Source organism: Corvus kubaryi, unplaced genomic scaffold (genome assembly GCF_017639235.1).
Source record: "Corvus kubaryi isolate FWS band 111438036 unplaced genomic scaffold, C.kubaryi_AGA036_p1.0 74, whole genome shotgun sequence".
Taxonomy (NCBI): Eukaryota; Metazoa; Chordata; class Aves; order Passeriformes; family Corvidae; genus Corvus; species Corvus kubaryi.
In genome coordinates, this window is record NW_024582061.1 from 12,312,291 (window position 1) to 12,324,985 (window position 12,695).

The 12,695-nt window shown below is 37.0% G+C and overlaps 1 protein-coding gene across 5 annotated transcripts in view; it reads right to left on the bottom strand.

Moving 5' to 3' along the window:
* The window catches only part of SLC41A2 (solute carrier family 41 member 2), a 63,460-nt gene that overhangs the window by 10,126 nt on the left and 40,639 nt on the right, over nt 1–12,695 (bottom strand). For 3 of the 5 annotated variants that reach the window (XR_006020014.1, XR_006020013.1, XR_006020015.1), the window contains one exon: nt 7,736–10,183. The exons of 1 other annotated variant lie outside the window; for it this stretch is intronic. Coding sequence is in view for 1 of the 4 variants with exons in the window: in XM_042050483.1 (XP_041906417.1) it covers nt 7,426–7,430 (5 nt within the window). In the remaining 3 variants the exon portion in view is untranslated. Of the gene's footprint in view, nt 1–7,418; nt 7,431–7,735; nt 10,184–12,695 lie in introns of those variants that run through there. One more of the 5 variants, XM_042050483.1, reaches the window with a different exon arrangement.

The window sequence follows — 12,695 nt, forward strand, 5'->3', positions numbered from 1 at the left end:
GCCACCTCCCCAGATTGCCTGCTAATCAGTTTTAAAAGGAAATCTATGTTAACAGAGAAAAATCAACTTCATCTTCCCTATTGGCAGGACAAGAAACCAGCTTTTTCTCCTGTTACTTGAAATGTCACTCTACTGGTGTGCTCGAGCCTCTGGACTCTGAGATTCAACTCACTGTTGATGCAAACCTTCTGCTGGCTTAGTGAGAGGCATTTAGGAACAACAGTAGTGGCTTATTCACAGTGGAAAAAATATGGAAAATATTATCATTCATTTATAAATTGTTTACAATATATTTTGCCAATATTTTAATAACATTACTGGCTTTGACTGTCCCTATTTTTTTGAGTAAAAGCAACCTGAGCTAACATTCCTTTAGGTGTTCAGGAGCAAACATCCTGTCACTGTGCAACAAATGGACAGATCATGTTGGAAAATGAGACATAGCACTAACAGTAAAATTATGTGGGTTTGAAAATCTCATTTCAATCAGAGTTTTTAATTAAAAAACAACCAACCAGCAAAGCTGTTTTCCTCAGTCAGAGAAAAAAATCAATGCAAAGTTTATGCCCTGGTTTCTGTTTTTTTCATTAATACGTAAAGCTGTCAGGGTAACATACAGCTGAATAATAACAGCTCAGCTATTAAGCTTTGGCTTATTCTAAAATCTAGAATTTTACTGTGACAATTCATGACTTTTTAGCAGCAAGAGGTCTCTGTGCTATCAGCAGGTATTTGCAGCCCTACACCAAGTCAAAATCTGCAACCCACAGCAGTTATAATTTCCCATAAAAGCTTGTGCAAAGTCAGGGTTTAACCTTTACCTAAGCCTTTCTTAGGCTCAATTTATTCAGACTTCCTTTAGCAGATAACTATTCTAGCTAAAACTGATTTAGTTTTATGTCTAAAGTGGAGGGGTTTTTAAAAAGTGATTGCTCTATGAATGAAATCAATCACTGCATTTTTTACTGTTTTTTTAAACTTCAAAGAAATTAATTTAGAAAGAAAAGTCAAATCAGAGCAAGCAGCCACACCATGGAGAGGCAAGCACTGTTTGCAGAGGTGTCCAGGTAAATGCTGATGTCCCCATTCAAGAAAAACAAAATATATTCCTTTGAGGAATTACAGCTATTCGTGCTTTATTAAGAAACTTGCCTTCAATTATATGGAAGGACATAACAACTTCACTAGTTTGAATTAATTTTGCAATGTGCTTTTCTAGTTTATCATAGAAATGTTCCTGCTCTGTGTGCAATATGATTTTACATGCTGTATGTATCATTCCCAAAGCAGATGCTTTTAAAGCCTCCCTTTTTCCCTTAGAAAAAACTCAAAAATTAAACCCACAATTTTTTAGTGAGAAAAGCTCTTGAAGTTAATGGTGCAAAGATTAGAAGGAGGCACAGCTGAGTGCAATTCAGGTGAGAAATTAAGTCTTTATACTGTGGAAAAGGATTGCAAGATGGGAGGAAATTTAAGATGGAAGGTCTCGGTTTGGGGAGTCTCCTTGTGAGACACTGAAAAATAAATTAGAGGAAATGTTTGAGAACACGGTGGGGTGAACAATCTTGCTTTGCTCATTGTAGTGTGTTTCACGTTACCCAGCAAATCTTTACAAGGGATACTGGAAGCTGATTAAAATCTATAAATGCTCACATATAAAATGGTATTCCATGCTGGGAAATGCAGCCAGAGCAGAGCACATAGGCTCCTAAGCAAGGAGTTACAAACTTAGTTTGCAGCATCTGTCTTACTTTTCATGATGTGAAGAAGTCATATGGAAAGCATTCGGGTGAACACTTCTGAAATAATTAACTGGCTTCAGGTTTAAGTCAATTTGTGCTTGGTTTTGAGCAGCAGAAGACTCATTTAAAGAGGATGGAATTTTCACTTGGGAAATATATAGGTGCCCTCTATACTTTAGACCAGGATAAGGCTGCAGTTAGCCTTTTTCTCATGTGTGTTGTCACAGTTCCTGTGATAGGTGTTACACTTAACTCCTCCATTATTATCAAATTACTATGCACAGTGAGCTTTTGAGTTGTGCAGAGATTTCCAGTTGGAGACAGATACTTTGCCTTTCCCTCCAGCAGGACATTTCAGTAGGTGTACTCAACCAGGTGTGCTCCTGCTTGTGAGTGAAATAACATGCTCACATTTTTCCTTTGATTAAACAAAAAGCCTCAGGATAATTAGCTGAAGAGGTGATGGTGATAACTAATGGTTTCCTTTTCCATCAGAGATCTTGCTAATGCAGTCTGGATCTACCTCATGATAGATGTGAACTGAACGCAGCCCTGTGCTGCATTGCAAGATACTTCCCCCCTTTTCAGAGGCTGTCATAGTGGAGAGGCATCCTGAACCTGGGCATCCTATCCCCTGTCACTCACAGTCATTCATTTCCATCCAGTGACCATCACTCTGCCATACAGAGCAAACACAGCTCCTCGCATTTTTTGGCCTCAACTGTCTTCATAAAAACGTTTTGAAGTTAAATTTGCCATGGGTTGTTGACTAAGGATTCCAGGCCAACTCTCCCATTTCACAAGAGGAGTTAAATTGGTGTCAGTGTCATACAAAGCTGGCTCTGCTCCATGGCCATCCCCCTGTAGCCCTGAGGCAAGCACACAGGCTTGCTCCTACTTCTGTGGCAATAGCCCTCCTGTTCCTGGTCCTGAAGGAAAAGGTGTTCCAGATTATTCTGTGGCTTTCTGAGGCTTCCTGCAAACAGAGAGACAGCTGCCCTCAGAGCATACAGAAGGTGCATGGGTCTTGCCTAGTCCACAGAGCTGTAAGCCACACCTACCTAAAAGCAGAAGAAATGGGGAAAAAAAATCTCTTATGTGTGGCAGGAGCTTTCTACATAAGCATGGACAGGACAAAATGGATTGCAAATAGATATCCTTATCTAGCAGCAGACTTCACCATGAAAAGAAAAAAACAGAAAACTACAAACGAGCTTCTGCTGAACACCTCCATTCCATAATATGCCAGAAAACTGGATGCAATGTTGTTAGAGCTGAATGAGAATCAACAACCAGAAAGGTGAGCATTCATTTTGTGAGAGGGTTCCTGTGGTAATAGGGCATTTTTCTCCTTCTTGTAATGAGTGCTAAAAATGTTTGTTTCTCTTAGTGCCAGTCTAAAAGCCATACAAATTCCAGAGGTATGTGTGCACTAATCAGTGCTTTAAGTGCAACCTCTGTATCTATTAAACATTTTTGTAATGCAATAATCTCAAGTCAGAAGGACTTCAAAATATTTACAGGTTTTACTAAATGTTTAAAATGCAATTTTTGTGGCAAACAGCAGAACTGCACTTCCTTTGAACTGCTGGACTTGGTGTCAACTCAGAGCCCTGTGACAACCCAGTGTGAGGCCACAGTCTGCCTAATGCCAAGGCTCTACAGTCAGACTCAAAGCAGGGGATTGAGGTCTCCCTGAGGGGTGAATGCTGTCACAGCTCATGTCAGTCTCCTGTACAGGGCACGTAACCAGACGTGGGGTCTAACAGAGCTGCATTTCCTGCTCTTTGGCTCAGTAACCTTACAGTGCTTCCAAAAAGTCTTTGAAAAAAAGAAATGAAGCAGGTTTCTGATGTGGGAATAGAGCAAAGGCCAGCTGGAAATGAAACCTGGGAATGCGTATGTCTTTTTAGATCTGAATTCACAGCATCTTAGATCTTTCATTTTTCACAAATGACACACAGGTTTTTTAAAGGTTTCTTTTTTTCAAAGGCCTTGCTGTCTGCTGTTACAGTCCCCATACATATGTGGTAGACTTCACACTACAATAGTACTTAGTGGCCTTAGTGGGTTGGGTCTAAAGAAGCCACAATGGCCATAGCAAAGCTTTAAGATGAAATGAATGAAAGAGAGAGCTGATCAGCCAATCTTCATGTATCAGACAAATACAGAGCTTGCTTTTGTCTCCAAATCATTCAAACTTTTGTCCACAAATTGGTACCTGAGCTGATCCCAGATACCTAAATGTGGTCAAGCTTAGCAAGTTCACTTTGATTCTGGAAATCCTCCAAACTTCAGGGATTTTAATCTATTTTAAGTGAAAGCTACCCTTCGTCTCCCTAGAACCAATCAGACATGTCTACGGTTTTCTATATAATGAGTAAAAATTGGTTCAGTCTTCAAAACAATTGACATGAAGGATGTTCGAATATTTCTCCAGAACCCTGGATACTATAACGTAGTAAAAGAATTAATTGTGCCAGCACTGAGAAAACAGAAACAACAAGAGGGGGAAAGGGCTTTGGATGATCTAAAGTTAACCATAGTATGAGGATTCATAGGAAAGTAACAGATGATTGCTTCTCAAGGACAAAACAAGTATTGTTGCTCGTAACTTTTGAAATACCATTTAGAATGTCAGATTTATTAAAATACTATTCTACTGTACATGGGACATGGCAATAATTTCATTAATCTGAACCAGGAGATGACAGAAAAATGTTAGCAAACAGACAAAATGTTTTTAAAGATCCTATTCATAGTAAAACTTAGAATGCAAATCTGAGAACTTAGCATTATTAAGTCTTGAGGATCTGTTCAGAAGTCAGTAGATGTCTACCATATAATTCATTTGGGATTTCACTTGCAAAAAGCAGATTTAGAATTATTCAAGGAAAGCACTTCCTTGACCTCTCAATACTTCAAGCAACTCTTGAAGAGGAAACAATCTCCCAAAAGAGCAAGTTGAAGAATGCTAAGTAAAGCAAGAAGCATATTTCAAGTATAGTTTGGACTGAGAAATAAAAGCATAAACAGACGATATGATGAACTAGCCTGCATATTAAATAAACAACTAGCAGGACTTGAAAACAAAATAATTTTTTAGCTGCAGAGAAGGTAAAACCCATCCAGCCCTGCCAATGCTGAATGACTCCTGCTCTTGGGTACCCACCCAGAATATGGCAGTCTTGTATATTTAGTAAACTACAGGTTCTTAGCTTTAATTGTGTATTATTCATGTCTTGCTAATATTGGATTCCCCAGGCTATTCATGCACAGCTTGCATGATGATCAAATTTTTGTTTAATTTAACAGAAAGCCTTTCCTTTAGGACTATCAGAATGAGGCTTTAATGACAAAACACACCGCTTTCCTAGTTCTTTACTGATACAAAAAACTGATCTTTTGACTTCAAATACATATAGAAAAATGATAATCCAAAGGATTACTGAGCAACAGACTGACATGATTAGGAAGGGATTAGAGAACACAATTAAAACAATGTATGGTATCACGAAAAATCTAGCCAGAAATAAAAGAAAAATCCTGCTAAGAGACTTCACAGCACTTCCAGTCGTTTTGGTACTATTTGTGAGCATTACCTTACTTTTTTCAAAGAAGAGTATAATTCAATTACCGTATTCTGTTGCCATTTTCTGCACCTCTAAAGAGACTATCTCATTTGCAGTAGCAATTTTACCATTACAATAATAATAAGGAATTTCAAACGCTTCATTTCACAGAGTACGTGTATTACTGTTTCCTGACGTCTATTCTGAGCTATTCTTGCACTTAAGAGAGCTTTTTGTGATGCTCACAGCTGAAGTGAAATAGCAAATAGATTAAAAAGATGATAGGTCTTATTTTGAATCCTGATTCTGCAAACTATACTGCATTTGTGAAGCCTTAATCCTCATGTTGTTCTAATCTTTGTATGAGAAAAGTATAATTTTGTTTGCAAATTGTAATAGGAAGTGAAATTAATTTGCTGCTCACCAGTTTCTCATCAACATTCTAAAAATCCCAGTGAAGTTAATATATTAAACATGGGAGTGGGAGATATTTTTGCCAATTTAAACATCACAGATTAAGAAAAGGTGTACAGTAATGCTATAGAAATCAAAATATTGATCTACATTTGTTAAAAGAAGAATCTTCCCCTACGTCAAACAGCATAATAAAGCTGAGAAACAATCCTGGCTATATAATTACTCTAAAAAGAAGCTGGAGTCATTCAGTAGCTCACTAGAACAATCATTTTCAAAGTGCTACACAGGAAAAGAAAACACCTATGCTATGAAACACTACTGACTCCAAATTTTAAAGCTGCATCTGGCTGTACTTTATAAATGAGATTATCACCTTTCATACACGCTCACAGCGCAATTGAGGTGGTCACAGAGTCCTTCAGAATGGAAAATTACACACACTTCAAATGACCTGCCTGTACTTCTACTTAGGGATTTTTCTGAAGCAGAGGCAAAGAAAGAGCAGACAGTAAGAATGGCCAAACAAGAGCACTCCAAGAGTTACTCAGCATCAGGTTACAGACAGTAGCTTGTAAGGCAAACCACTTGGAGGTTCTGGCTGGTCCAGCTCATAAGCAGAATGAAAATGGTACAAGAAGTTGCAGGAGGAGCTTTAGGATGACCCACAACTTAAATGAGGTGAATGAGCTGATAAAAGCAAGAATCAAAGAAAGTGCTCCATGCTGACTCAAAAGCACAGAGATGTGAATCAGCCAGAGCCCTAATTAGGCAGATTATAAAGGAAGGTTTGAAAGAATCTTCTGGCAGGTTGAGAGGAGGAAAAGACTTAATGAATTTTAATACCAAAAGTCATCATTTTATCTGCAAGATTATAAAATATGGCTGCTTTGATAACAAGAGACAAGAACATCTCAGGATGTCCCTTTCAATTGTACGTTTTGAGCAGTACAAAAAGCACACAATTTGTCTCTGACAGAATTGCTGCTAACATTTCTTACCCGCACATACAGTGAAGTAATTCACTGTTACTGGGCCGTGTTTAAAAAATCAAGTAGGTGGAACACTGTGAAGAGGCTGACTTGACTACAGTTAAAATTGGTTTAGGGAGTCCAGCTTTTGAGTACTTGAAAAAATTCTCTGGAATCCAAGCACTCTTTTGTGCCACCTCCCATATTATCCTCATGGCTGGAATACATGAAATGTGGTAAGAGCTTTTTGCCTTCTTAACACTAGGTAGCAGAGTTTGCAAACCCTCTAAGTTCCTAAAATGCTCCTTTCACGTAGGAATCAAACCCCTTTCCACATCATAGATTACTTATTCCTTGTTCTTCCAGATGTCAAGGTTTTCCCTGTTTTATCAGTGTCGTTCTTCTTTCTTCACTCAAGCTCCTCTTTAATCATATCTGAGAGCATTCTTTTTTTCCCTCCTCACTTCCACCATTCCCTAAAGTATCTCTTTTTACACCTCTTCCCCAAGTCCTTTCAACACAAGTTATATTTTTCTTCCCTTCCTGAGAAAGAGGTTTGGCTGTGCCTCTTGATTCTTTTCTCCAAATAACTTCCTTCTGTTTGCTCTTGCCTCTCATAATGAATGCTGTGTGAAAGTTTGCACCTTTTTCTTTCCCACAATATGGGTTTTGCTCTCTCAACCATGCAATGGACTTTGCCCCTTATTGAAGTACTTAATTTCCCCATTACACTTTTCCATCACTTATTGTTGCCAAGCCCAGATTATTTCAGTCTGTCAATATATTTCCCTTTTTCAAATTTTACTTAATTTTACCCATGTAACATTTCTTCCCCAGTTCAGTGATCTAAACAGCGTACCAACAATTGCTTATTTACAGGGAAAATATTTAGGATACTAACCACTAAGGATACTGCCATGACTAAATACTACAACTCCCTCGTGCCTGAAGGCCTCACAATAATAATGAATCCCATTTTATAACTCCCTGTTTTATAACTGAAATAATGAAGACATAACTGAAATTATAGAAGTACCTTGACCAGTAGGTTATGCAATCTGACCACTGTGGACGGTTGGAGGCCGCTGGGGACACAAGCAGCTCTTGGCTGGTTGGCTGGGTGGCCACTGGTTCAGCCCATTGGGATTGACCACGTGGGCCTTCAACTCTGTGTAAGTAAAGGAGGACTCCATAAAAGGGGGCTGTTGTGCATGAGCCCAGTGTGTCTTGTCGCTTGTCTGGCTCCGAAACTGTGACACTCGGGCATCAGATAAGCACAGATCGCAAGTATCTCAAGAAATTTTAATTTTTAAGGATCCTGCAATTCATTTAAAAATGATCTTAAAGTCCAGTAACTCTAATAAGTGCTTGAAATGTCAGTTGAGTTGATTCAGATGGCAGTACTAACAGAAATAAAAAAATTTGCATCTACAGCTGCATCAAAAATAAATAACCATTATCAAAAAAAATTCAGTTACATCTATTCCATTTTAAACAATTTAATAATATTTCCTGCAATGCTACATACAAGAAACTATTTTAAATAACATTAATACAAACTAAGAAAAGTCAGAGAACCTGAAGCTAGAAAGATTTCATCTTTCTCTCACATAATAAAAGACATAATACATAGGATTCATTCAAACAACTATATTATAATAACTGTAAGAAAACGCTTAAATAAAAAGGTTTAAATGAGGGAGCTAAAATTCAGGCATCTAAATCCATGTGTAGGCACTGAGTAGCTGGTTTAATTTTCAAAGTTGCGAACACTTTGAACTTCTAAAGAGTTTAAGGTGACCAACACATATAGAAGTCCCATTAACACTTATCCACATCATCTACTCATCAAATATAGGTCCATCAAATTAAAAACCATTTGTATGAAGAAAGCACATGACTAATGTTTACAGGATTAAACCATATGCTGCTAAATTGATTCAGTTGTCTAATTTAAATATCAAAATTTAAAACTTTCAATCACAACATTTAAAATACGATTTATTTAATTATGCATTTAGGATGTATGCTATAGTCTTTTAAAACATCTGCTGTGAGGAACTCCCAGTAGATTTTAAAATAATTAGTACCTTTTTTTTTCAAAGTGGCAATCAGAGTCCTCATGATCAATGTATTATTTGAAATATTCATGTCCACAAATAAGAGAAATCATTGAGAAGCCATAATTTTCCTTATTGACCATATTTTTTCCACAGCTTGAAAGCAGATCCCCTGTTAGCAGAGATTTCTGCTTAGAAATTGGTGATATAGCTCTGGAATTTGAGAAGTTGATGTAACTTCCTAAGTGCCTAAAAAAGAAACTTCATCTTTTATACTGCAAGTTTCAAGCAGGGATCAGTATATACAGTTAAATCAACACCTCTAAATACTTCATTAAAATCAGGATACTGGCCACCACAACACCATTAATATCAGTTAGTTAAATATCTTTTCAGTTGCTAAATGAACATATACTTTTCAACACAAGGAATTTTAATCGTTTACCCATTATTATTGACCAGGTCAGTGTCACATTATTATTTGCCTTTACTATTTTTGTTCTAATAAATCTCAACTGCAAAATAATTAGGTTGCTCACTTTAGCACAAAGAAAATGGGCTCAGTCCTGCGGACACTTTTCAAGTGTCTAATTTTATAAATGCTGATTGTCATATTCCTACACAGAAAATAAAGCCTGGGAAACAATGCGTGGACCATAACAGTCATTACTTGTATCAAGTCTGTAATGGTCAGAGAGCTACAGCACTGAAATTGCAAGGTAAGAACGTATCATCAACTCTTTAGGCAATGCCAAAGAAAATGAATTAATCTGAGGTCTACTATCCACTCTTGTGGCAAAATAAAAAATATACCCATTTTGTCCGTCGGAGGGAAAGACAAGGCAAGCCACTAATTGGATCTTACCCTTTTCTTCACCACCACTCAATGAGCAATTAGAGATTGTTCTGGTTTGCAATACAGGTAAGGAACTGTTCTTCTAAAAGAAGAGATCTTTAAAAAATTTAAAACTTGATAAAGGATTCATCTGCCCTTCATTGTGTCTACTCAGATATCTTCAGCTACCAGCAATTCACCTTGGTTTCAGAGTAAAGGTCTCAGGTATCATAGTTCCATCCAAGTTTTTAAAAGCAAACCAAACTAAAATCATTAAGGCTGTTTTAGGTCTGTATCAACTGGTTTTACTTAGACCAAATGGAACAAACACTTTGAGGACCCTCAAGTGGAGTGATCTGTCTTGTCAGTATTCCAGGAAAAGTCATTGCATCCTTTGAAATAATTAGTCACCAACATCACCATCTCTGTCACCTATGAGCCACAGAAAATGAAAACCTATAGCTAATAAGGCAGTTCCAAGAAGATCTCCCAGTGCAGTAAGATAAGGGATAGAAAAACTGTCAGGGTCTTTTCCTTTTTTCCAGAAGTGGTGCACCATCCAGTCAGCAATCCACAACAGAGTAAACACCTACACAACATCAAACAAACAAAATCTGTATCATTATCATGTAAGTTACATCAAAAGGAATTCAACAGCCAACATTACTGTCTCCATACTAGGCAGAACTGTTGTATACCGTTGCTTTTGAAAAATATAAATAATTAGTAAGAATGAATTTCAGACTAAAGCTGCCCACAAGCAGAGAGAGGAACACTTAGCCAACTTCTCTCAATCACATGCAGAGCTGGAAGGAACATACTGAATTACTGACAGCATTTTTCACCCAGTCTATGCTTGAGGACTTCTGAAAATGGCAAGAAAAACCAAAAAAAGTTCCACCAAACATGCAACTGCACTTCTCACATAACTCATCATTCTGTACAGAGAGAGCATAAGTGGGGCTTTGAGATAATTCAGAATCAAATCATGTTGCCTCACAGGAATAGGCTCAACCCAGGCATAACTCCTGTTTCCACAGGTCTAACACTGACCTGAAATCAGATGTGATGTAAAGAACAACAGGTCAAATTAAGAACAGTTTCATCTGGGTTGTGTGAACTGCAAAAAATGGCCTAGAACCTACTTTTATGCCTGAAATACCACCTTCAGCCCTTCTGTAATAAGGCACACCTGCAATATATATTATGAAATTGTCACTCCAGGCTGAATTTGTCCCAAAGTAAAAGATCTAATTCCCAGCTGTGAATGTCTGAACATTTGAGAGGCTTGATCTTCATACCAAAGGTATGCATAATCATTAACCCAATTTGAGAAAAAAATAATCCTTTTAATGTGGCACAGCTGTATGATAAGAGATTTTGGTTTAGTGGAATCAAGTGGTGTGGAATGGCACAAGATGAATGGAGAAAGGACCACTAACTGAGTTTCATTTCTTCTTGTAGCTTCTAAGGAGCTGCTTAAGTTGAAATAAATTCTGCATTTTAGGTATTTTTAGTTAATCAGATATTTAAGAAGGGTAAAATCAAGACATTTACTACCATAATTAATTTTTAAGAACTGTACTCACTACATTTAAAATAATGTAGATATCAAAATAATGCAGTATCAAAAGTAGTAAAAAGGACAACATTAATATTTTATTTAGTAAATTATCAATTACTGGCATCAAAAGCATACTTATAAATACATACATTCATTCACTGAAATATTGATCAGATGGTTGCAAGACAGTTCTCCACTATAAGTATAGCAAAATGAATGTCATACAAAAAATTAATCTTTGCTTTGCAAAAGTGTATGTTAAAATACAAGCCTGAATTTGTAATTAAAAAGAAAAAAAAGAGAAAGGAGGAGTATTTGCTTAATGAAAAATGCATGGCTTATTTATATAAATGTATCTTCTGAAAAGGGAACTCTGTAGTCTAAGCTAATTATGCAAGTCCTAGGTGTGCTGACTGGAATCCAAACAAATATATTTAAAACAGATGTTTTCTTTGGAAGACTATCAGATTCCTTGAGTCAGCTCCTTCTTCTTACAGAGACAAAAAGAGGCCTGTTTATAAGAGATCCTGTACATTCCCATCTCCTACAGGATGTGCTCAGAAGACGCTGCAGAGCCCCACATCTACAATAGTTATGCATGTTCCATTGGAAGATGAGAGCATTCATTCCAAGAAAAATATATACTGCATTTATATAACACAACCAATTAGACATAACATACACAGTCCAATTTAGATGACAGTATACACTTTTGACTCTTAAAAATCATGACATGAAAGCCTTTCAGTTGTCTATATATTTTCCACTCTGAAATAACTGACTTTAGACTACAGTGAAATATTGGCAGTTTGGAAACTAAGCTTTTGTGAACCTTCCCAAATAATTATTTTTGCTGTGTTAACTTATGGGTGCACAACAAACAGTGCAAATCATAAGAAGCCTGGCTTCTGCAAGTCATAAGAAAAAGTTATAATATATTATATTAACTGATACAAGTCACAGTATGTAATGGCAATTGTAACTTAGTGCTTACAGAGTGAGTTACCAGACTGCAGCTCACCAGCCTTCACTTATTTTGGGGAAGGAATAATGCTATCATGCATCATGCATTTGCATGGCTAGAAACTCACTAACAGTCTTTGGAAATGGTTCCCTATTTGCCCACGTTAGTTTGTAATGCAAGACAGAATCAATGTGACTAAGTCTTCGAGAAGATTTTGCTTCTCATCACTGTTAAGAGAAGGCAATCAAAGTCATCAATCAATGATTATTTTGGAAACAGAATAAAAGAAAAGGAGTGTCCTACTATGAGTTTGCTGAATTTTTGAAAGACAGTCTTGAATTCAAAGTGGTAAGTGACTCACAAAGATCTGACAGATAAAAAAAAAAAGGCGTCAAAGAGATGTTACAAGACGACACTTCAGGATTTGTGAGATTTATTTATCAGTGACAGATACTTCTGTCAGTAAATTGATGCAGATGGCACAGCAGCACAAACACTGTGCATTTCTGCCCTGCACTCATGCTATGAAGAAGAAAGACTTCCTTCTTTCAACTGAAAACCAGCTGGTTTTGA